Here is a 23,876-nt window from a genome sequence, read left to right on the forward strand (position 1 = left end):
TTGAAATGAGAATTGCTCTTTTCTTTTAAAGTGTTGCATTATTTATGGATTTATTTTCCATTTGGCAGATAACAGTTCTTCAGCTGTCGACACTCCTGAAGCAAGCTGACTCAAGCAAGAGGAAACTAACACTGACCCGCCTAGCCTCTGCCCCTGTCCCTTTCACTGTCCTCAGTCTTACAGGCAACCCTTGTAATGAAGATTACCTGGCTGTGTGTGGCCTTAAGGTCAGAAAATAAGCTTTTCTGTTTGTTTTTAAATCAAAATTATTAAAGGGCAATAAGAACAATGGAGGTGTCTTTACAGTTGAAAACAAACCACAACATACTTGTATTAAAGGGTAATCTTAGAATTTACATCAGAACATTTAACAGGATAATTTTGTATATGAATGACAGCTATAGAGGTTTAGTGCTTGACTGTCTTCTTAGTTCTTTATTGTTTTCCCCAGGACTGTCACGTACTAACATTCAGCAGCACAGGATCTGTCTCGGACCATCTGGTCCTTCACCCACAACTGGCTACAGGAAACTTTATCATCAAAGCTGTGTGGTTACCAGGTTCGCAGACTGAGCTCGCCATCATCACCGCTGACTTTGTAAAGGTATGTATTCAATCTTGACCTGTTATTATTGGTGATTTGATAACATTTTTGTTGATAAAGGAATTAGTCCCTCACAGTTGACTGATCATGCTGCTGATTTGTTTCTTTGTCTATGTTTTGTAACAGATATATGACTTGTCAGTGGATGCCCTGAGTCCCATGTACTACTTCCTGCTTCCAAGTTCAAAGATTCGTGATGCGACATTCCTTTTCAATGAAGAGGGGAAGAACATTATCGTCATCATGTCTTCAGCAGGATACATGTACACACAGGTCATGGATGAATCCAGCAGTGCCCAACATGGCCCTTTCTATGTCACAAATGTTTTGGAGATAAACCATGAAGACTTGAAGGTAAGTGGGGCATATATTAAACCATCAAAATCATGTGTTGTGCATAATTTTGTTACAGCTGCAGCTAAAGACATAAGACTGTTAGAGCAGCACTGAGGTAACTTCTGTCTGTGTGATTCCAGGATACCAATGGGCAGGTAGCCGGGGGCGGTGTCTCTGTCTATTACTCTCATGTGCTTCAGATGCTTTTCTTCAGCTACAGCCAAGGAAAGTCCTTTGCTGCCACAGTGAGCCGCAGCACCACTGATGTACAGAGGCTCTTCCCCATAAATGTCAAAGGGTAAGGGTCTCCCTGTCTTTACTCCTGGACCACTGTTCTAGAACAGGGTATTGAAACTGGCAAGTTAACCATCTCTGTGTTTCCCTCTTTAGCTCTAATGGTGGTAGCAGTAAGGTGTCTCCTGCTCTGTGCCAATGGTCTGAGGTCATGAACCATCCAGGCTTGGTATGCTGTGTGCAGCAGACGACAGGCATACCACTGGTGATCATGGTCAAACCTGACACCTTCCTCGTCCAAGAAATTAAAACCTTGCCAGCCAAAGCTAAGGTACCTGGAACTCACTCCAATGGACACTTACTAGCAGTTTAAACATTTAAGTGTTTACATCTTTAACATATTTGTTTTACGTATATACAACATCTTTGTTTTCTTAACAAATTTGTCACTTATGAGATTGATTTTATGGTTGTTTTCTAATTGACTCTTTTCATCAGATTCAAGATATGGTAGCGATTCGGCACACAGCCAGTAATGAGCAACAGCGCACTACCATGATTCTGCTCTGTGAAGACGGAAGCCTAAGAATCTACATGGCTAATGTGGACAACACGTCTTACTGGCTGCAGCCATCACTGCAGCCCAGCTGTGGTGCCAGCATCATGAAACCAGTCCGTAAACGCAAAGCAGCTGCTACCAGTGAGTATTAGTATTATAAATACAACTACTGTTAATGATCAGCACCACAAGTCAGTGGATCCCAACATAAAAAAATAATGTACACAATGTTTAGAAGAGAAATATGATCAATATATCCAGAGAACATTTGCTGATTTGCTAAAATGCCTGGTTAACCACTGTTGACATTTGGACATTAGCCCTATCCCAAAAACTGTTTAACAATACTTATAATAACAATATTTTAGTCTGTCATGGCTTTTTCTATTTATCCACATACATCCAAGGAGCAATCTAAGTTCAATAAGAAACAAATTTAGTGACTTATGATTTGTGGTGTTTGTACAATGCTTGAGGGTGAAAGCACCATTTCTTGTGTACCATATGCTTTGTCCTTGCAAAAATGTTAAAATTTTAATTTGATGATTTTTTTTCTTTCAGCCACCCGGACTTCTAGTCAGGTGACATTTCCAGTGGACTTCTTTGAACACAACCAGCAGCTGACAGAGGTGGAGTTTGGTGGCAATGATTTGCTACAGGTCTATAATGGACAGCAGATCAAACACAGACTCAACTCTACCGGGATGTATGTGGCCAACACGAAGGTAAGGATGCTTTAATATTTCATAGTACCTGCATCAGAAAATGTGGAAACACTGCTCTGCCTTTTTTCTCATTTAGTGAAAAACTATTGACAGTCTTGTGTTGTTGTTATATGCATCTTTTAAATAAAAAGCACAAAATACATACTGCAGTGCAGGGTTTCCCCCAGAAAACCTGCTAAGCCCGGTGGTAGGACCTCTCGGGCAGCCCACCAGCGGCCCACAGCGTTTTTGTAAAAAATAATTAAAAGTTTGCAGGAAATTTTTAATTATGACTATTGTCTGTTATTGTAAGCCTATAGAGTCTTACAAAAAGACACACTCTTGAAATTAAATAAATAATATATTTTTTTCACTTAAATACTAATTAAGTAATCGGCCAGTGAATCCATAAATATATCTTTATTGACAATGACACACTTTATAGTGTGACTTTTGTTTCAATCGGCACCTGGACAAGCGTGCGCTGCACCGATTACATGGGGGAGCATGCGCCCTTGTTCCCCGGTATAGAAAAATCTGTGGTGTATAAAAAAAATCTATTTAAAATAATTAAAAAAGCAACGTAGTGTAAGCCTGGCGGCCCGCCAGGCTTATAATACACTGGGGGAAACCCTGCTGCAGAGAGAGTTATTAATTTAATAACACTGTGGTTCTTTTGTCCTAGCCTGGTGGATTCACAGTAGAAGCTGTCAACAACAACAGTTCTATGGTGATGACGGGCATGCGGGTACAAGTGGGCACTCAGGCCATTGAGAGGGCTCCTTCCTATGTGGAAGTTTTTGGTCGTACCATGCAGATAAACCTGACAAGAGCCCGATGGTTTGACTTTCCCTTTACCAGAGAGGAGGCCCTGCAGGCTGACAAGAAGCTGTGCATCTTCAGTAAGCGCGACCATGATAATGATATCTGGTTGTTAATTTTCATGAACATCTATACATCCTTTTTTGTAAACAGGAAACTTTGTGTAATTACTTGGCATTATTTAAAACGCCAATGAATGCATATTATATTTGTGTTTCGTATGAGTTTAAATTTTGCAATGAGCTGTTCTCTTGAACCTGGTCATGTTGAATTTGCTACAGACGGTTTAATAACCATTGACTAATGCTGATTCATCTTGTTTCATTTTTTAAGTTGGAGCATCTGTTGACCCAGCTGGAGTCACCATGCTTGACTCAATCAAGATCTATGGTAAAACCAAGGAGCAGTTTGGCTGGCCTGAAGATCCACCTGAGGACTTCTCCTCTGCTTCGGTTAACAATGTCTGCAGTCCCAACCTCAACCAGGGCAATGGTGCCTCTGATGGAGACATAGCCACCCCCACTGCCACTAGTGGCAGTGTGCTAGAGAGGTATGACCTTTACATTTTAGTATTCTTAGGATCAGCCCACACTGTTAGGATTTACAGATCTCAGTCCGCTGTCGTTCATTTAAACGTATAATTTCCTTGATTTTTTATTGACCTAGTGAGTCACTTTTAAACTACTACTTCAGACTTAACAGTGGGTGCATAAGAACTACGTGGGTTTCTCAGTGAGCAGAACTTTTTTTTTTGATAAACTGGGACTTTGTACGATTTGGCAGTTTCCTGTTTGGTTTTCCAATAAGATATACTGTATGCATGGATGTTAAAATACCACCCACTCTTGATGAATCTTAACCCTTCATGGGTTCAGCTATGTAGCAGGAGTTGTTGTGGTCAAACTTGAAGTTTAACAACAGATGTATAGTATAGAGTATTTAGTGCATGGCTATTGTGATGTCATCTTTTCTTGCATGCTTCTCTTTCGTTCAACTGAGTCATTTAATTTCACTTGTTTCTTTCTGTGATCCTCACACTTTTTTGTCCTTTTTCTTTTGCTCCCAAAAATACAATAAAAAGTTGTGAAACTGAGTCCTTATCAACCTTGGACCGGTTAGTAATTGCCTTTTCTCTGCTTGTTTGTATGGTTTGTGCATGTGTGCTCGTTTGTGTGTCCATGCCTGCTGAGATTGTGAACATACCATGCACCATCTCCACTCTTGAAATATAACTCTTCTTCCAATTTATCCATTTATTCTTACATTTGATGTTGTTGTGGCATTTAGAATAGCACAGACAATTTAAGATTGTTGTTGTGTGGTTGACTTTATGGCAAAAGCTGTGTGAGATGTGAACATTGTTAATCTTATTTCTTAATTTTAGGTTGGTGGTCAGCTCACTTGAGGCTTTGGAAAGCTGTTTTGCAGTAGGTTCATCCAGTGAAAAGGTAAACGGATGCCAAACGTATTCTTTGACAAATTTAAAATTTTGGGCATTTTTAAACGTCCCCTTGTCTTCCATTGTTGACTGAAAGTCTTGTTGTTGACTCTTCATAGGAGAAGAATAAGGGTGCAGCACTGGAGTTAGCCACTCTTCTCCTGTCTATGCCAACCCCTGCAGGTGTGCAGCAGCAGACTAAGGGACTTCTTGCTAGCCTGCACACCAGTCGAACTGCCTACCACAACCACAAGGTAAAAGTCCCACACGTTAGACTAGGACATGCAGTCAGACAGACCTACGACCAATGAATAATTGTGGATGATGGCCAAGAGCAAAAGAAAATGTCAAATACTAGTTTTTTAGGACCGGTCACTATCTAGTAATGTAACAAGTTTTGCAAGGGTGGAGCTTCATGGAGCAAGTCGCAGAAAATGCCAATTTGAATCTTTGCTTGCTCATCATTTATCTACAGATAATCCTAAAACTTTATAGATCAAATTCGTAGAACTGTAATATAGGAAAGTACTTAATGTACTATGTAGTGGATGTGCTTATTCTCTATATCACTCATGAATAACTAATACACGTGTGCCTCTCTTCATCAGGACCAGTCTTTGTTGAGTAATGCAGTACAATGCCTAAACAGCAGCAGTCGTGAGGGAAAAGAGCTCGACCCTGATGTTTTCCAGAGGCTTGTGATCACCGCCCGCTCCATTGCAATCATGAGAGCCAGCAACTTGGTGCATTTTACAGAAACAAAGGATACGGATGTAGATGGTGAAAGCTGCAATTTTATCTCACAGCTGATGAATAACTTCTGGAAGCTTCATGCCCTCAAACCAAAGAACGCCTTTCTTGCTCCTGCTTGCCTACCCGGTAAATGTTCAGAAGCCATGTTCTTAGTGTTTTGTGTTGTACAGTCAAAAACGTGTAGACTGTTTCATGATAATGAACATGTTTTCCCCTCTCGTCACACAAGGTCTAACTCATGTGGAAGCAACAGTAAATGCCTTGGTGGATATCATCCATGCATACTGCACTTGTGAACTGGATTACATCAACATTGCCTCCAAAATCTACATGCAGATGCTTCTATGCCCTGTAAGTTCCAAACTTGTTTTTTTTACTAGTATCATAGTTAACCTGAAAGTTTTAATACTTTGTTTGTTGAGATTTAAAAACACTATCACTGACAAATAATAGGATCTCTTTAAGGCTGCATAGACATTTGACTGTTTTTCCTTTTAAATCAAATTCAGGACACATCTGTGAGCTTTGCTTGTAAGCAGGCGTTGATCAGAGTGCTTAGACCAAGAAACAAAAGAAGACATGTGACTCTTCCATCTCCCCCACGCTCCAACACACCTATGGGTAAGTTTTCACATTGTTATTTGCAAAGCGTCAGTGGATAGTATAAGCTGTATTAGACGTTCTATGCAAGCTAATTTTGGAGTCAACACCATTTCAGTTCTTGTGGTTTGGTATGACAAGGTACAAGGACACATACATTTTGATCAAATGTATAGCACTCGCAACGTGTTGAGACTTCTATGATCTGCATGGATTCAGCTCTGTTTAACTGGTTGAGTTGTTTTCTTTGCCAGGAGACAAGGATGATGATGACGATGATGATGCAGATGACAAAATGCAGTCATCGGGGCTGACTGGAGGAGAAGAAGGTAGACGGGAGAGTCAGGAACAGAATGAAGTGGACCATGGTGACTTTGAGATGGTGGTGAGTCAAGAAGAGCAATTTTGTCTGTGGGATGTATTTGACAACTCCTGTATTGTTTGCAGTTTGAAAGAATAGTTGATGTGATAGGAATTATCCTACATTTGGTCAGTGGTGAGGCAACAGTAGCATAACTGTCAAGGTCATTTTTAACACTTGCCTGTTTAAGATGACCCTTTATGAATTCTGTTTTTCATGTATGACATAAGATACATGTTGAAATAAACGGCATACTTGTTTTCTGCCTCTTTAGTCCGAGTCCATGGTCCTAGAGACAGCAGAGAATGTCAATAATGGAAATCCATCTCCCTTGGAAGCTCTCCTTGCTGGAGCTGAGGGTTTCCCCCCCATGCTGGACATCCCTCCTGATGCAGATGATGAAACTATGGTGGAGCTTGCCATTGCTCTCAGCCTTCAGCAAGATCAACAAGGTAAGAGTAAAAAAAAATTAATGTAACCCTGCCAGTCTGTGAGTTCCAATTCACGAGCACACATAAATTAATATATTATATTTACAGTAATATATATTTTTTTAATATTCATTTAATATTTTTGACTTTTGTACAACTGTGCCATATAACTAAAACTTTAAAATCATTTTACAATGAAGAGAAATCTTAAGCTTAAAATACCATGAATGTGATGCATTAGATTATTTTTCTGCACAATAACATGCTCCTGCCTGTGCATTATCCATTTATGGTATTTTTATGATATAGGATGAATAGTTGCAAACATTTTTACTGAATTGAATCAACTCTTTCGAGATCTACATGTTGGGTCAGCTGTTTTCCTTTTTGATCTTTTTAGGTAGCAGTAGCAGTGCCCTAGGTCTTCAGAGCCTTGGCCTGTCTGGCCAGGCTCCAAGCTCTTCTTCACTGGATGCTGGCACTCTCTCAGACACAACTGCATCAGGTAATATGAACACATTTATTATAGTATGCGATGTTAAACCAGTAGTAGTAGAGGGGCTAGTAAAAACTTCAACATGAGACATAGGTTTGGGTGAAATGTTTAACATAGCTTTACTCACGGTTGAGTTAATCTTCATAATGTCATGATGTACTGTATGTCCAAAATAGTTTTTATCTATCTTTTTAAGTGTTTGTGCATAAGTGTAAAATAAGATTATGTATCCTGGCCAGATGACCGCCGTGTATTTGCTGTTACAGCTATTGCTATAATTTCAGCCCCAGCATCAGATGATGAGGGCAGCACAGCTGCTACTGACGGCTCCACACTGCGGACCTCCCCAGCTGAGCACGGAGGCAGTGTGGGCTCAGAGAGTGGAGGTTCTGCAATTGACTCTGTAGCAGGAGAACACAGTGGTGGGTGATTTGAAGACAAAGCATTACCCCAAAGACAAACATGAAATACTCACTCTTTTATGCCAGCCTTATACTGTTATTTTGTGGATGCATATCTGAGATGAGATGATAACTCGTTGAACATTTGATTTTGATTTAAATCTTGACAATCTTCTTCATACATCACTTATTAGTTTACAGATTATAGCTGGTTCCTTGCAAACCCATACCTTTATCTAATCCTTTATTTAATCTTCATATATGTGACCACATATTTGCCTATTTACATCCATCCATGCATGCATGTATGTGTACAGTGTCGGGACGCAGCAGTGCATATGGTGACACAACAGTGGAGGGCCATCCTGCAGGTCCAGGCAGTGTGAGCTCCAGCACTGGGGCCATCAGTACCACCACAGCTCAGCAGGAAGGCGAAGGCTCAGAGGGAGAAGGAGAAAATGAGGGCGATATTCATATAAGCAACAGGTCAGATTACCTAAATTAGGTGGTGTCGAGATTCTTTCTCTACCATCCACTGGTATCATTGTGAACCAGGAGAGCTTTAAAAATGCATTTGCTTTTGAACAGTAGTAGATGTTGTCATTAAAGTTCTCATTGTATTTAACCCAGTTGCAGAAGTGACTCTCCTTTGTTTTGCTTGTCATTAGGCTGCACATGGTTCGTCTTATGCTACTAGAGCGCTTGCTACAGCAACTCTCTCAGCTCCACAATGTTGGTGGCGTCCAAGCCATTCCTTACATGCAAGTTATCCTTATGTTGACCTCGGATCTGGATGGCGAGGATGAAAAGGATAAAGGTGCCTTGGATGACCTGCTTGCACAGCTTATTGCTGAGCTTGACATGTACAAGAAGGTAAGCATAGTTATTTTTATTTATTTTTTAAGCAATGAATCAAGCTTATTTTGTTGTGCTTTTACTACATCAATGTAATCCTTTTGGCAGGATGTGTCCATGAAGAATGAGCGTAGCTCCATCAACGAAGTTCACCTGGTCATCATGAGATTGCTCAGCGTCTTTATGTCTCGAACAAAATCTGGATCAAAATCTTCCTCAGAGGTACATTCTTGTCTTTTCCTCAGTCCTTCTCATATTTTATTAAAGCTTATCCTAATGACTTTGATATTAAGAATAGTGTCTCAACATTTCATGGATATTTGCAATAACAATATTAATGACAATGTTTAAAAGAAAATCATAAATTGAACAGTGTTTTATCAATGATTGCAGGCAGCTGGATTTATTAAAGCAAAACGATTTTCGCAGTTTTCCAATAAACAGATGACTACCTAAATTATTAGTCTATCTATTACCACCGAGTGACAGCGAAAGCAGGCTGGACAATAGCCAGAATTGCACCTTTAAGTTGTTTCTCAGTATACAGTTGTAGATTATATTAGTCATATAATACTTAATTTTACAAAATTTGTGCAGCACAACACAGCTTTCCCTCTCTCTCTTCCAGTCATCATCCCTGATTTCCAATGCAACAGCGACTGCCTTGCTCAGTCTGGGTGCCATTGACTACTGTCTCAATGTGCTCAAGTCACTCCTGGAGTTCTGGAAAAGCCAACAGGGTGAAGAGGAGCCTGTGACTGCCAGCCAGCTCCTTCGTCCACACACAGCCTCCTCTCCTCCAGACATGAGCCCTTTCTTTTTACGCCAATATGTCAAGGTGTCGTCTTTATTACTTTAGCTTGCATTCTTATTGTTCTGTGTGTTGTTGTGAACTTACTGTGATGTTCCTCCTATCAGGGACATGCTGCTGATGTGTTTGAAGCCTACTCTCAGCTGCTGACTGAAATGGTGCTCAGGCTGCCATATCAAATCAAGAAGATTGCCGACTCCAACCCTCGTATCCCACCTCCCGTCTTTGACCATTCCTGGTTCTACTATCTGTCGGAAGTAAGCAGTTATTATTGTCTACTTTTATTTTATTTATCTGACATTAGGAAAGAAATGTACACTGTCTTATTTCTGTTTCTTTTTTCCTCTCAGTATCTGATGATCCAGCAGACTCCGTTTGTCAGGAGGCAAGTCAGAAAACTGTTGTTGTTTATCTGTGGCTCCAAAGAAAAATATCGCCAGCTGCGGGATCTGCATACTCTTGACTCACACATGCGCAGCATCAAGAAGCTTCTGGAGGAGCAGGGCATCTTCCTTAGGGCCGGTGTGGTTACAGCCACCTCTGGCTCAGCTCTACAGTATGACACACTCATCAATCTGGTGAGTGTCCTGTGAACGATGTCATTAAGATGCACCTTAATTGCCCTGCCCTACCCTGAGCGGCGGAGTTTTTTGTTGTCACTTTTTTTTCCACACAACAGTCCACTGTTTAAGGTTTCATAAAAATCAACTGCTTGAATTGAACAAATGTCTCTTGTTTAGATGGAACATCTAAAAGCGTGTGCTGAAATTGCCACTCAGAGAACAATCAACTGGCAGAAGTTCTGCATGAAGGATGACTGTAAGTCCTTTCAGAATTTTTTTTTTGTTGCTTGAATTAAATACAGCATTAAGGCCAAGGTTTTTAACTTTGTCTCTTATTCTCCTCTCTGTCCAGCTGTGCTGTACTTCCTTCTCCAAGTCAGCTTCCTCGTGGACGAGGGAGTTTCCCCAGTACTGTTGCAGCTGCTCTCCTGTGCTCTGTGTGGCAGTAAGGTGCTGGCCAGCTCCTCCTCCTCTTCAACATTCTCTGGAGGCTCCAGTAGTGCAGGACAGACCGGAGCTTCTCAGTCATCTCAGAGCAAGTCTTCCAGTAAAAAGAGCAAAAAAGAGGACAAGGAAAAAGACAAAGAGGGTGAGACTTTGTTGTACTTAGTTGATTGGTTTGATGACACATGATGCTTGAAGAGACTCAAGTCTCAGTGACCCTGAACAGGATAATTGGTGGTTAAAATAATCAGTAGGTGCAAGTCTCTTGACTGTGTTTATCTTTGTTTGCTGACCACAGGTGATGGGGTTGGCAGCCAGGAGGATCAGCTGTGTATGGGTCTGGTCAGTCAGCTTAACAAGTTTGCAGACAAGGAGACGCTCATTCAGTTTTTGCGCTGCTTCCTGCTAGAGTCCAACTCATCTGCTGTGCGCTGGCAAGCACACTGCTTGGCACTTCATATCTACAGGTACCTCATAACACATTTCATGGGCTGTTAATGATGATACAAAAAGTTACAGTGCATAAACCCATGAACAGTGAAATTATTTTTGAGCAAAAATGTTATTTAATCATAAGATGGTGAAATCAAAACTTGGGCTATTGGCTGACATCTGAATCTCTCTGCAGGAATTCCAATAAATCTCAGCAGGAGCTGCTGTTGGAATTGACTTGGGCCATCTGGCCTGAACTCCCTGCTTATGGCCGGAAAGCTGCTCAATTTGTTGACCTGCTTGGATACTTCTCACTGAAAACTCCTCAGACCGAGAGAAAGGTTTGTAACTATGGATATATAGATTTTTTTCCAACATCATGTATTTTCAGACATTGGATCCAACATCTTGCACCGGAAGTATGTGACAGCAGCTGTTTAAAGTGACAAAATTAGCTTTTCTTGCACATTTATGTTTGCATTTGATCAATGTGCATAGTTTAGTACCTGTTAAACAAGGCAATCAGAGATGGCAGACTCCAACAAGCCTCTGGTGGCCTCTGTTGGTCATATTAGCAAATGCTAGTGGGGAAGCACAGAAAGACACAGAGCCACCAAAAACAATACTTGTCTTGGATTTTACATTTTTGTTTAGCTTTAAATCAGTCACATTGTAGACTCTTGTGTACATGTTCCTATTCTGGATGTGTTTGAGTTTTTTAGTAGATCAGTGTTGTAAAAATTATGCTCATACATCTCTGAAATTGTATACATGTTTCCATTCCTTTCTCCAGCTGAGGGAATATTCACAAAAAGCTGTAGAAATCCTGAGGGCACAGAACCATATCCTGACAAATCACCCCAACTCCAACATCTACAAGTATGTCTGAACAAACATCATCTCGAAGAACACAGTTTTATTTCATGTATGTAGTGTACATAAATCAGATCGTTTGTGTTCTCCCCCGCAGCACTCTTTCAGGTTTAGTTGAGTTTGATGGATTTTTCCTGGAGAGTGATCCCTGCCTGGTGTGCAACAATCCGGAAGTTCCCTTCTCGGTAAGTGCAAATCATGACGTCACTCAGACAATTTTGACCTCAAAAATAAAATTCAAGATTCAAGATGTTCATCGAGTAGAGTTTTTAGTTGAAGTTGCTGTATCTTCATGTGTCTCACAGGCTAATGGTTTCTGTTAAGGGTTTAATACCATGTGGACAGAACACGGATCACTGAATACTGACGAGACCTATATTCGTTAAACCCTTCTGGCATAAATGAACATAATGTGTTATTGTTTTCAAGTCATGTAATGTGTTGCCCCTTTTCTCTTTAGAATATAAAATTGTCATCCATCAAAGTGGACACCCGCTACACCACCACACAGCAGGTTGTCAAGCTCATTGGCAGTCACACCATCAGTAAAGTCACTGTGAAGATTGGTGACCTCAAACGTACCAAAATGGTTCGTACCATCAACCTCTACTACAACAACCGGACCGTACAGGCCATTGTGGAGCTGAAGAACAAGTAAGTCTGACCAAAAACCTCCTGGTATCTCTCACACAGATTACACACTTGACTGGATGTTATTCAAACTCTTTGCTTGTATTTGTAGGCCTGCTCGTTGGCACAAAGCAAAGAAGGTTCAGCTGACACCTGGACAGACAGAGGTGAAGATCGACCTTCCCTTACCCATCGTTGCTTCCAACCTGATGATCGAGTTCTCTGACTTTTATGAGAACTACCAGGCCTCCACTGAAACCCTGCAGTGTCCTCGCTGCAGTGCCTCTGTGCCCGCCAACCCTGGTGTGTGTGGCAACTGCGGTGAGAATGTGTATCAGTGCCACAAGTGCAGGTGAGCAACAGATGGCTTTTGCTCTTCTGAAATTATATTTGTAGACATTTAAGTTGATTGTCTCATAACATGGTGCTTGTGTCCTGATCAGGTCAATCAACTACGATGAAAAAGACCCCTTCCTGTGCAATGCCTGTGGTTTCTGCAAATATGCCCGATTTGACTTTATGCTTTATGCTAAACCATGCTGTGCTGTGGATCCCATTGAGAATGAGGAAGACAGGAAAAAGGTAAGCAGTTACTTGTTGAGAAAGGAATGATTTTAAATTATATGCGTGTATGTGCGCAGTGGTTTGCAATTCAGCGAAATAGATTCCACTGAATGAGTTAATTCATCTCTGTTTCTGTAGGCTGTGACCAACATCAACACCCTGCTGGACAAAGCTGACCGGGTCTATCACCAGCTGATGGGGCACAGGCCACAGTTGGAAAGCCTTCTGTCAAAAGTCAATGAGGCAGCCCCAGAAAAGCCACAGGTCAGTCGTCACATGCAGGGCTTGAACTGTACATCTACTTTGTTTATTCCTTTTTTCATAGACCTTTATTTATATCTGCAATAGTCATTCACGCCAGTTGGCATTTGGTAATTTATCTACAGTAAAGACAATGCATATTTAAAAGGCTTCAATAAGAGTTGACCAACTATACTGGTAATATGAAGTAGTACTTTTAAGTTTTAGAAAAGTATTTTTATTTTTAAAGGCCATGCTTTTATTTTATCTTGTTGTAATGTTTTCTCTTTTTTCATGTGTATTTTCCAGGATGACACCGGGGCAGGTGCCGGACTTGGAACATCCTCTGCTAATGTGAACAGGTATATTCAGCAGTTGGCTCAAGAGTACAGTGGTGACTGCAAGACATCATTTGATGAACTTTCCAAGATTATACAGGTGAGAGAATTTTTTATTTATTTATTTTTACAATTTTTCTCTTAAGTTGGTGCTTATTTATTTTTCCTGCTCACATTTCATTCTTTTCCTTTTTTTTTTTTTTTTTAGAAAGTACTTGCGTCACGCAAAGAACTCCTGGAATATGATCTGCAGCAAAGAGAAGCTGCCACTAAATCATCCCGAAGCAGTAGCAGCCACCAGCCCACTTTCACTGCCAGTCAGTACCGCGCTCTGTCTGTGCTCGGCTGTGGCCACACGTCCTCCACCAAGTGCTATGGCTGTGCCTCAGCTGTCACTGGTCACTGTATCACACTACTACGTGCACTGGCCACGAACCCAGCCCTCCGCCAGATCCTGGTGCTGCAGGGGCTCATCCGGGAGCTGTTTGAGTACAACTTGCGACGTGGTACAGCAGCCATGAGGGAGGAGGTGCGCCAGCTGATCTGTCTTCTCACCCGGTATGTCCCTCTCTCATATGTTGGATCTTAGTTTGAGTATAGGAGTTGAGTATCTTCATTTATTTTACATTTTACTCCTTCAGAGATCACCCAGAAGCAACCCAGCAGATGAATGACCTCATCATCACCAAGGTGTCAGCAGCCCTCAAAGGTCACTGGGCCAATCCTGACCTGGTATGTCCTCTTCTGTCCTGCTGATATGCTAAAGCAATTAATTTAAAGAAACATTTGGGTACTGTCACTGTAAGAAGTATTAGCCTTTTTCTATGAATCATGTTTATCATAACAGCAGAGCCATTTACATATGAATTGTTACCTTGTTTTATTAACAGGTTAGCAATCTGCAGTATGAGATGCTGCTGCTGACAGACTCCATTTCCAAGGAGGGAGGATGCTGGGAGTTGAGGTTACGTTGTGGTAAGCTGCTTTCTTACCCAATCTCTGCTCTGAGCCTCTGGTTTGATGCCTAACTTGACAAAACAATCTCTGTCATGTTTTAACTCAGACATCATACAGCCTTCACTATGTTTGGGTTGTCATTGCTGCTTTTCACAGCTATTGTATTTTTATTTTTTTGTTCACACAGCTCTCAGTCTGTTCCTCATGTCAGTAAATATTAAGACACCTGTTGTGGTGGAGAACATCACTCTCATGTGTCTGAGAATCCTGCAAAAGCTCATCAAGCCTCCTGCTCCCACTAGCAAGAAGAACAAGGTAATATTCAATCCAACATTATTATTATTTTTTTTTAATACAGCTATACAGCTTTACAGCTCAGGAGATGTAACTGTTATATGTCTTGACAATGACCATTTCTTTGTTTCATGGTCCCTACAAATCATTGTGCTTTCTTTTGTTCAAAGGACGCTGCTGTTGAGTCCCTTACCACAGTCAGACCCTACAGTAATGAAATCCATGCCCAGGCCCAACTGTGGCTCAAGAAGGACCCCAAAGCTTCTTATGAGGCCTGGAAAAAGTGTCTTCTAGCACGATGTAAGTGCTGAGTCATATATTGTCTTTTTTGCATTGAAACAATGAATTCTTGTCAAGGATGTTTTTCATATTATATTTATGTCGATGTGAATAGGCCAGGATGCTGTGACGAAACCTCAAGGGAAGGCTGAGTTGCGTAAGCAGTATCTGTTGGAGAAGTACGTTTGGAAGTGGAAGCAGTTCATGAGGTCCAGAAAGGGGGACGGCCTTTTTCCTCGTCTGCTTAAACTGAGCCACAACAACTGGCTGCGGCAGGTAAATTAATGAAAATATTGTTCAAAATGCACAGTTGCTGTGATATTACTGGTGTGTGGCTTATTATCATTAAATTACACGTGCAAACCATTTTTTGGAAATCAGCTGCATAGCCAATGACTGAGAAATAACTCTCTAATCAAAGCACCAACCAGCAGAACAATTGTTAACGTAAACTGTATTGTTTTCAGGTACTTTTCACACCTGCCACTCAGGCAGCGAGACAGGCAGCTTGCACTATTGTGGAAGCCCTCACAACAATCCCCAGTCGCAAGCAACAGGTCCTGGGTCTGCTCACCAGGTAAGAGTCTCAAATAGTAACATCACAATGTGTGATTGTGTGTGATATTAGGAATGGTAGACCATAACATGTTAACAAATATACACTATATTTTATGAAGTATACTTCTTAATATTGCATTCATTCGTTTATCGGAACAATGTTACTGGAATGGTATTAATATTAAAACTATTAAAATTGTCACAAAAAAATAAGCTGTCAACAGGAAATGGAAAATCTGTGTATCAGGTGTAAAAGTGACAAAAAAAAGCTGACTTTTTCTGATGTTTTCCAGTTATCTGGATGAACTGAGTAATGCTGGAGAGTGTGCAGTGGAGTATCTGAGTTTGTACCAGAAGCTCATCAAACCAACACACTGGAAGGTGTACCTGGCTGCCCGTGGAGTCCTGCCCTTCATCGGTAGCTTGATCACCAAGGTAACACCATCAAGTTTTTTTAATGTACAGAACAGCTGTATAAGCCTGTATGTTTCCTCAAAGTGTAATTTACAATTTTGTTTTGAAGATGCAATTGAATACATGAGAAATTAAGATTTTTGCTTCTATAATGTTTGTGTCAAACTATACATGCATAGTATTAGTATGTCAAAAATTACACAAACTAAATCTTTTAATGCTCCCTTTAGGAAATCGCCAGTCTGCTTGCTCTGGAGGAAGCTACTCTGAGCACTGACTTGCAGCAGGGCTACGCCCTCAAGAGTTTGACTGGTATGTTTCTTGTAGCACAACTTTAGTGAGGGTTTAAACTAACACACCGTTGTTACGTCTCTTGTGAACGTTCAAATGATTTGTGGGTTTGTGTCCCTGCAGGTTTACTCTCTTCTTTTGTGGAGGTGGAATCCATAAAGCGACATTTTAAAAGTAAATTGGTCGGCACAGTTCTCAACGGTTACCTGTGTCTGAGGAAGCTGGTGGTGCAGCGCACCAAACTCATCGATGAGACTCAGGACATGCTGCTTGAAATGCTCGAGGATATGACGACAGGTCTGCACTTGCTCATGTTTAACACACAGTCACCAAATGTATTATTGTTTTTCTCTTACTGTAAAAGAAGATTTTTGGTTAGAAGGAACTTATTTTTATTTTATTATTATTAATAATATTATTATTATTATTATTATTATTATTTTGAGCTGTTCTCTTTATTTTTTACCCCCTTATTTCCACTACTTATGAATAAGATTGAAAAGCATATATTTAAATCTATAATCCGTCATTGGTCACAAAATAAAATCATTACCATCTGTTGCTAAATTTGTACCAAATAACAGTTAGTAGTACAGCAAATCTATGTTATCAACAAAAGCTAGTAATTCAGGTCATCATATATTGTATGTTTTAATTTAACATTTTGTAATGTACTATTCTCAGGTACTGAGTCTGAAACAAAAGCCTTCATGGCAGTGTGCATAGAGACTGCAAAACGGTACAACCTGGATGATTACAGGACCCCTGTGTTCATTTTTGAGAGACTGTGCAGCATCATCTATCCTGTGAGTTACCTTGACCGTCGCATATTTCATTTAACTCGTAAAACACAGAATAGCTGTAACATTGTCTTCATCTGGAATGTTTTGATTCACTGCCTGTGTCCAGGAGGAGAATGAGGTGACAGAGTTCTTTGTGACGCTGGAAAAGGATCCTCAGCAGGAAGACTTCCTGCAGGGCCGCATGCCAGGAAACCCCTACAGCAGCAACGAGCCAGGCATTGGCCCTCTTATGAGAGACATCAAGAACAAGATCTGCCAAGATTGTGACCTGGTGGCACTTCTTGAAGATGACAGCGGCATGGAGGTAAAGTGACGCTTTACCGCTTTTGTCCCTCAGTTGTTTGGGTTTCAGTTTGACAAATTGACTCCATGCTGCTCTGTTCTCCTTAGCTTCTGGTAAATAACAAAATCATCAGCTTGGATCTGTCGGTGGCTGAGGTCTACAAAAAGGTTTGGTGCCCTACTAATGAGGTAAGAGTCACTTTGTCTTTGAAAAACATTTAACAGTACTCTGAAGAGCAGTGTAGTAAGTGATGGGAACCTGTGCCTTTTTTTTTTTTCAAGGGTGAGCCAATGAGAATCATCTATCGAATGAGAGGTCTGCTTGGAGATGCCACTGAAGAGTTTATAGAGTCACTGGACTCAACCACAGGTTTGATTTTCTATCAACTGATTTTATGTTCATAATTTTGAACATTAACCTGTTTTAATCGAAATGCATTTGTCCCAAATATTTTGCTTCACATTAAATTCTAGGAAAAATTGTAAAAAGAAAAAAAAAACGATTATCTTTTATGTATTATATTTGTCTTACCTAATATTTCTGTTAAAATTTTACCATGCAATGAAAGATGAGGAAGAAGATGATGAGGAGGTTTACAAGATGGCAGGAGTCATGGCACAGTGTGGAGGACTGGAGTGTATGCTCAACCGACTGTCTGGAATCAAAGATTTCAAACAAGGAAGACATCTGCTCACTGTAAGCCCTTTACAGTTAGTCTGTTTTTGTATTCAATATATAAATTTGTCTTTATTATGGTGGTTGAAAAACATGGCAACCTCTTGTGCAGAAGCAGAGTTGCAACATTAACTTATATTGTATGCATCTCACTCACAGGTTCTACTGAAGTTGTTCAGTTACTGCGTGAAGGTGAAGATCAACAGGCAGCAGCTGGTCAAACCTGAAATGAACACACTCAACGTCATGTTGGGAACTCTGAACCTAGTGAGTGTGACGGTGTCATGTGAATGTGGTTTGGTTCATGTACGCAAGTGCAAAATGATCAGGATTTAATTATTTTTTCTCTTAAGGCTTTAGTCGCAGAACAGGAGAGTAAGGACAGCGGTGGAGCCTCGATCGCTGAACAAGTTCTGAGCATCATGGAAATCATTCTGGATGAAGCCAATGCAGAGATTTCAGAGGACAAGGTAAGAATGTATAACACATTCAACCCTGTGAATTAAAAAAAGAAGTGTAGGAACATTTTATGGTCAAATATCTCGTTCGTTGTCTTTTTGTGTTTCTCAGGGTAATTTGCTGCTGACAGGAGACAAAGATCAGCTGGTCATGTTATTGGACCAGATCAACACACCGTTTGTGCGCTCCAACCCCAGCGTGCTGCAGGGTCTGCTGCGCATCATCCCATATCTGTCTTTCGGTGAACTGGAGAAGATGAGGATCTTGGTAGAACGCTTCAAACCGTTTTGCACCTTTGACAAGTGAGCACCACTCAACTTTTTTCACAAATAAGCAAGTATTTGAAGTTAAGCCATTACACTTGTCACTACATTATTAGGGTGATTATTTCATTTTAGAGAGTAAATAAAGTTTACCTCTTTGTTTGTTTGTTGTTTTTAAGGTACGACGAGGAGCACAGTGCAGATGACAAAGTGTTTCTGGATTGCTTCTGTAAAATTGCTGCTGGTATCAAAAACAATAGCAATGGCCATCAGTTGAAGGATCTTATTCTTCAAAAGGGAATCACTCAGAATGCACTTGACTACATGAAGAAGCATATCCCAAATGCCAAAAAGTAGGTGTCTCGTCTTGGTAAATAGCAGAGTCTCAGAAAAGCCTTTGATATGATAAAATATTTGCACTTAATATTTGTGCCTAAAGTGTTTTTTGCTGTCATGAACTCTCTTTAGTCTGGATGCAGATGTCTGGAAGAGGTTCCTCTCCAGACCAGCTTTACCCTTCATTCTCAGATTGCTTCGTGGTTTGGCTACCCAGCATCCCCCCACACAGGTACTGTTATAAATTAATTTTAAAAAATATATAAAAAATAAAGGTTTTAGTGTTGTACCCTAACCATGGAAGATCGACGAATCGTTTGGCCCAGCTTTCAAAAACAGCTTCGACATGTTTTTGTTGGTCTACCCAAACTGAGTGGAAGTCTTCTAATCTTCTGTCCAGGTGCTGATAGGCACAGATTCAATAACCAACTTGCACAAGCTGGAGCAGGTATCCAGTGACGAAGGTATCGGGACTCTGGCAGAGAACCTTCTGGAGGCTCTGAGGGAGCACAGCAACGTCAACCTGAAGATTGATGCAGCTCGAAGGGAGACCAGAGCTGAGAAGAAGCGTATGGCTATGGCCATGAGGCAAAAGGCCCTGGGAACACTGGGCATGACGGTATTGCTTTTATCCTGTCTTTATTTTTATTATTTATTATGTTTCCTCCAAACTGTTAATTTCTATTTCCATTACCGTAACTCTGTTCCTTGTCGATTCTTACTCGTGTTTTCCTTTCAGACCAATGAGAAGGGTCAGGTGGTGACTAAGACCTCACTGTTGAAGCAAATGGAGGAGCTGATCGAAGAGCCTGGATTAACCTGCTGCATCTGTAGAGAAGGTTACAAGTTTCAGGTATGACACACGTCACAGATTATAAGTGAATCACATAATATAGCGTTAAAGTTTGTGGTTTCTCAGCCTAAACTTACTGTCACTAATGAAGGATTATCAAAAAAAAAAATGACAATGACTTAGACGGTTGCTAAGTGGCTTGTGAGGTTTTGAATTAACACTGTGGTCCCTCTCCCTCTCTGATCTCAGCCAACCAAAGTCTTGGGTATTTACACGTTCACAAAGCGAGTGTCATTGGAGGAATTTGAAAACAAGCCTCGCAAGCAGCAGGGCTACAGCACTGTGTCGCACTTTAACATAGTCCACTACGACTGCCACCTGGCTGCTGTCAGGTAACGACCAACATCATCTAGTATCTGCCAAAGTTCTGTGACTTCACCGATTTTAAGATGTGTAACCGAGCGCTTTTGTTTTTCCTTTCCTCTTTGCTAGGTTGGCCCGGGGGCGAGAGGAGTGGGAAAGTGCTGCTCTTCAGAACGCCAACACCAAGTGTAATGGGCTGCTTCCTGTTTGGGGGCCACATGTTCCAGAATCAGCTTTTGCTACATGTTTAGCAAGGTAAAGTCATGCACCAGTGCTCACATGACCGACATCTCACTTTCAGGGTGTCCTTGGGGTCTTAAAAAGTATTAAAATGTCTTAATCACCATTTCATGGCACCGTTTACCAGTCGGCGCCTACAGTCCAACTGGAGCGTTTATTAAACGGAAAGAGTAGCGCTACAAATAATCAGCGTACGTGTGTGTAAGGTGTTGAAATTAACTTCAGGATTCCCGCATATTCCCTGACAATTAATAATTTCTCTCTTTCCTCACAGGCACAATACATATCTGCAGGAGTGCACAGGCCAGCGGGAGCCCACGTACCAACTCAACATCCACGACACCAAACTTCTGTTCCTCCGCTTTGCTACTGAACAATCGTTCAGCGTGGACACAGGAGGAGGAGGCCGAGAGAGCAACATCCACCTCATCCCCTACATCATCCACACTGTGCTCTATGTCCTCAACACGTATGTTCCTAAATTACATCTGACAGGGTGAACCTTTCGCTGTCGGTCTCTCGCTGTGTTTTTCTGCCCTTGTCTCACTTTCTTGTGTAAACTGTCACACCACAGTACAAGGGCTACATCTCGGGAAGAAAAGAACCTGCAGAGTTTCCAGGAGCAGCCATGCGAGAAATGGGTGGAGGGCTCGTACGACGTCGAAGGACCGCACTATTTCACAACGTTGGCCATGCACATAATGCCACCCGAACGCTGGAGGAGTTCACGCATTTACTTCCTACGAAGACTTCTGGTCAGCGCACATGTCCGCAAGGTTTCTGCAGTCAGCACCAACAAGTACGCTTACCCTCTTTTTCTCTCTTTCTGTGAATGATTCACAGCTCATGTTTAGGAAGAGTAGTTAAATCCCTTAACTTATTTGGATATGATGCGATGTCAAATGATCATTTTCTTCCATGAGTGAGGTGTTACCGCATTGTTTAGAACACATCTCATGAACATAATTAGTTTTAATCAGATCAGATTTCAAGGTCCACTGTGTGACATTTAGGATCGTTTATTGGCACATTGATGCGCATAAATATGTTTGTTTACGTGTATGAACACTTTCAAATAAAATCATTAGATAGTCCTGCACTGAGGAGTCTGTTACAATCTGCAGTGTCACAATGAAATGTTGGGAATTTTATACTAACAGGTATTTAGTTTCAGGGTTTATATGAAGTTAATCTCTTCTCTTTTATTATCAGACTCGCAGACAAAGCACCAAAGGAATATGCAGTCTATCGCTCTCCTCTTCTCTTCTGGGGCCTGGTGGATCTCGTCTATGACATGTTCATGGTAATGCTGATCAGGGCAAATCAATTCCAGTCATTAAGGTTGCATGGTGACACATTTCTGTGACTCGGGTCTTTGCTGTAATGTTAATATTTTGTCTTAAGTGGCCTCACCTTTTTATTCTCTACCTTATGGACCAAACAGAAAGTTCCCACCAGCAACACTGAGGGCGGCTGGTCCTTCTCACTGGCAGAATATGTCCGTCACAACGACATGCCCATCTACGAGGCCTCAGAGCGCGTGCTCAGAACCTTCCAGGATGAGCTCATGCCTGCTGAGTCCTTGTCTGAGTTCTTTGATGTCGTAGGTCAGTAAACTCACGACAGCGTCATTCTCAGAATCAATTTATTCACAGTTTTCCACTCCTCCATTCATGAATATTGTGGTGTAAATGTTGAGCATGAAAGCTGACCTGATGTGGCGTTTTTGTTCCAGGTCTCCTCTCTGAAATCGCAGACCCTGACCTCTTCCTGCAGGATTTGTTGAACTCTTTGCCCTGATTGGTGCAAACCTTAGCTCTCTCTCCTCCAACACACGACACAGACCCACAGATGATACCGGCACACCGACTGATGGAAAACAAAGATTACTGTTTTTACACACACTGACATACGCATAGTACACAACCCAGTCTACGCCATGCTTCCGACTCACCTCCCATCCCAGTACGACATCTTCAATTAAACTTTAAGCAAAATCAGTATCTAGTCTTAAGAAAATCATCAATTTCCTCACAAAATCTCTGTAACACTTAACACAGAAACACGGCACTCTGACAGGGGAAACGCGCTAAAGCAGAGTTTTACATGTTGTGCCTCTGATTGCGACCGATTCAGATAAGAGTCGAGGATGTGATTCATATGCGGCGAGGACTGAATCATCACTTTAGAAATGTGAAGTGTGTTTTTTTTTTTTTGCTTCACGACTGTTACTGCCAACAAACCTGAAGCTTCATCACAGATTGTCACAGAATAGTTCAGATAGTCGTCACGTTGAGGGGTGGGACCGCACCATCTCCTCCTCCTCCTAATATTGGGGTGCAATACCGAGATAACTAAAATGTTTTGGGATTTGACCCACCACGTATTGAGTGGTGTTTGATTTTTATCTCCATTCTCTTTTTTTTTGGTTCAAGTTTTGTTTTTTGATGGCGTCAGTGTCACATTGTTTTGGGGCAAAGCTTGTCCCTCTTTCCAGGTTTCTGTTGTTTGGTCTTCATATAGGTTCTAACTGGAATTAAGTGATGGACAAAGAAGAAAGTTGTGTTTTTTTTGATTTGGTGTGTGTGTTATATCAACTATTGAAGCAAAATGGAAAAAAAAGAGTGATTTTGTTTTATTTCTTTCCGTAAAGCTCTGCCTTGGTGACTAAGTAAACTTTGGACATGTAAAAGATTCCATCTGTTGCACAGAAATATCAGACCTGTCAAAATTAATAATAAAACACACCCTACATTATATCCTTAACACCTTTTTTCTTTGACTTATTGTTTGGTCGTTCATTTCCTGCACTCATTCATTCAGTGTTTGTTTTGGACACTCGTGTCAGTCCTTACAACAGATTTCTGAGAAACCGGTGTTCTTGGACTCGAGAGTTGAATGCATGGTGTGGAGTTTGCCCTCTTTCTTGTTGATTCGCCTTTTTCTGCTGCTACAGTGTTCCCTTGTTGCTGAATGTCTGCTTTTTGACTTAACCGTATGCTTAATAAAGCCCTAATAATTCCACATCACAACCACAGTAACCTCTTCTGTTCTCCTGTGTATACACATTCAAAGTGTCAAAACGTTTAGGAGGCTTCCTGTTTGTCGTCGTCTTGTTTAAGTGTCTTTGAGTGACCTGAAAAGTGCCATAAAAATCTGATGTATTATTATTGGAAAACGCAATACAATAAACTGCCCACAAGTTTTATTGATAAGCATATTATTGCTTTAAAAGTAAGCACGTGTTTTGGTTTTTTGAAAAAAGACAAGTCGCCATTACTGGACCATGTACTGAGTCCAGTAAAAAAAATGTGGGTTTTGTTTCATGTTGTCGCTGTAAACATGAGAAACACTAAAAATGCAATGACATTTTTAAAAG

At 41.0% G+C, this 23,876-nt stretch overlaps 1 protein-coding gene across 1 annotated transcript in view; it reads left to right on the plus strand.

Moving 5' to 3' along the window:
• The window catches only part of ubr4 (ubiquitin protein ligase E3 component n-recognin 4), a gene marked incomplete at its 5' end in the record, with an annotated part of 43,012 nt that extends 19,600 nt beyond the window's left edge, over positions 1 to 23,412 (plus strand). The window contains 65 exons of the mRNA XM_083894776.1: positions 69 to 227; positions 452 to 604; positions 731 to 958; positions 1,081 to 1,238; positions 1,331 to 1,505; positions 1,673 to 1,874; positions 2,295 to 2,458; positions 3,123 to 3,339; positions 3,593 to 3,809; positions 4,341 to 4,373; positions 4,644 to 4,707; positions 4,817 to 4,951; positions 5,306 to 5,576; positions 5,680 to 5,801; positions 5,960 to 6,071; positions 6,305 to 6,435; positions 6,686 to 6,863; positions 7,243 to 7,347; positions 7,623 to 7,760; positions 8,057 to 8,225; positions 8,408 to 8,612; positions 8,703 to 8,816; positions 9,223 to 9,432; positions 9,513 to 9,662; positions 9,756 to 9,983; positions 10,146 to 10,224; positions 10,321 to 10,557; positions 10,711 to 10,879; positions 11,041 to 11,185; positions 11,638 to 11,723; positions 11,815 to 11,902; positions 12,178 to 12,371; positions 12,460 to 12,699; positions 12,791 to 12,929; positions 13,050 to 13,175; positions 13,461 to 13,589; positions 13,698 to 14,047; positions 14,131 to 14,221; positions 14,380 to 14,464; positions 14,634 to 14,761; positions 14,911 to 15,040; positions 15,135 to 15,295; positions 15,487 to 15,596; positions 15,871 to 16,012; positions 16,222 to 16,303; positions 16,406 to 16,579; positions 16,967 to 17,088; positions 17,192 to 17,389; positions 17,476 to 17,556; positions 17,650 to 17,737; positions 17,937 to 18,064; positions 18,203 to 18,310; positions 18,397 to 18,513; positions 18,614 to 18,804; positions 18,945 to 19,118; positions 19,234 to 19,333; positions 19,502 to 19,720; positions 19,841 to 19,954; positions 20,144 to 20,286; positions 20,387 to 20,512; positions 20,772 to 20,966; positions 21,072 to 21,296; positions 21,710 to 21,800; positions 21,942 to 22,104; positions 22,233 to 23,412. Of these exons, the coding sequence (XP_083750902.1) occupies positions 69 to 227; positions 452 to 604; positions 731 to 958; positions 1,081 to 1,238; positions 1,331 to 1,505; positions 1,673 to 1,874; positions 2,295 to 2,458; positions 3,123 to 3,339; positions 3,593 to 3,809; positions 4,341 to 4,373; positions 4,644 to 4,707; positions 4,817 to 4,951; positions 5,306 to 5,576; positions 5,680 to 5,801; positions 5,960 to 6,071; positions 6,305 to 6,435; positions 6,686 to 6,863; positions 7,243 to 7,347; positions 7,623 to 7,760; positions 8,057 to 8,225; positions 8,408 to 8,612; positions 8,703 to 8,816; positions 9,223 to 9,432; positions 9,513 to 9,662; positions 9,756 to 9,983; positions 10,146 to 10,224; positions 10,321 to 10,557; positions 10,711 to 10,879; positions 11,041 to 11,185; positions 11,638 to 11,723; positions 11,815 to 11,902; positions 12,178 to 12,371; positions 12,460 to 12,699; positions 12,791 to 12,929; positions 13,050 to 13,175; positions 13,461 to 13,589; positions 13,698 to 14,047; positions 14,131 to 14,221; positions 14,380 to 14,464; positions 14,634 to 14,761; positions 14,911 to 15,040; positions 15,135 to 15,295; positions 15,487 to 15,596; positions 15,871 to 16,012; positions 16,222 to 16,303; positions 16,406 to 16,579; positions 16,967 to 17,088; positions 17,192 to 17,389; positions 17,476 to 17,556; positions 17,650 to 17,737; positions 17,937 to 18,064; positions 18,203 to 18,310; positions 18,397 to 18,513; positions 18,614 to 18,804; positions 18,945 to 19,118; positions 19,234 to 19,333; positions 19,502 to 19,720; positions 19,841 to 19,954; positions 20,144 to 20,286; positions 20,387 to 20,512; positions 20,772 to 20,966; positions 21,072 to 21,296; positions 21,710 to 21,800; positions 21,942 to 22,104; positions 22,233 to 22,297 (9,771 nt within the window). The 3' untranslated portion in view covers positions 22,298 to 23,412. The remainder of the gene's footprint in view (positions 1 to 68; positions 228 to 451; positions 605 to 730; positions 959 to 1,080; positions 1,239 to 1,330; positions 1,506 to 1,672; positions 1,875 to 2,294; positions 2,459 to 3,122; positions 3,340 to 3,592; positions 3,810 to 4,340; positions 4,374 to 4,643; positions 4,708 to 4,816; positions 4,952 to 5,305; positions 5,577 to 5,679; positions 5,802 to 5,959; positions 6,072 to 6,304; positions 6,436 to 6,685; positions 6,864 to 7,242; positions 7,348 to 7,622; positions 7,761 to 8,056; positions 8,226 to 8,407; positions 8,613 to 8,702; positions 8,817 to 9,222; positions 9,433 to 9,512; positions 9,663 to 9,755; positions 9,984 to 10,145; positions 10,225 to 10,320; positions 10,558 to 10,710; positions 10,880 to 11,040; positions 11,186 to 11,637; positions 11,724 to 11,814; positions 11,903 to 12,177; positions 12,372 to 12,459; positions 12,700 to 12,790; positions 12,930 to 13,049; positions 13,176 to 13,460; positions 13,590 to 13,697; positions 14,048 to 14,130; positions 14,222 to 14,379; positions 14,465 to 14,633; positions 14,762 to 14,910; positions 15,041 to 15,134; positions 15,296 to 15,486; positions 15,597 to 15,870; positions 16,013 to 16,221; positions 16,304 to 16,405; positions 16,580 to 16,966; positions 17,089 to 17,191; positions 17,390 to 17,475; positions 17,557 to 17,649; positions 17,738 to 17,936; positions 18,065 to 18,202; positions 18,311 to 18,396; positions 18,514 to 18,613; positions 18,805 to 18,944; positions 19,119 to 19,233; positions 19,334 to 19,501; positions 19,721 to 19,840; positions 19,955 to 20,143; positions 20,287 to 20,386; positions 20,513 to 20,771; positions 20,967 to 21,071; positions 21,297 to 21,709; positions 21,801 to 21,941; positions 22,105 to 22,232) is intronic.
• Positions 23,413 to 23,876: the final 464 nt, after the last annotated feature.

The sequence above is a fragment of the Microchirus variegatus genome, assembly GCF_963457635.1.
Source record: "Microchirus variegatus genome assembly, chromosome: 9".
Lineage (NCBI taxonomy): Eukaryota > Metazoa > Chordata > Actinopteri > Pleuronectiformes > Soleidae > Microchirus > Microchirus variegatus.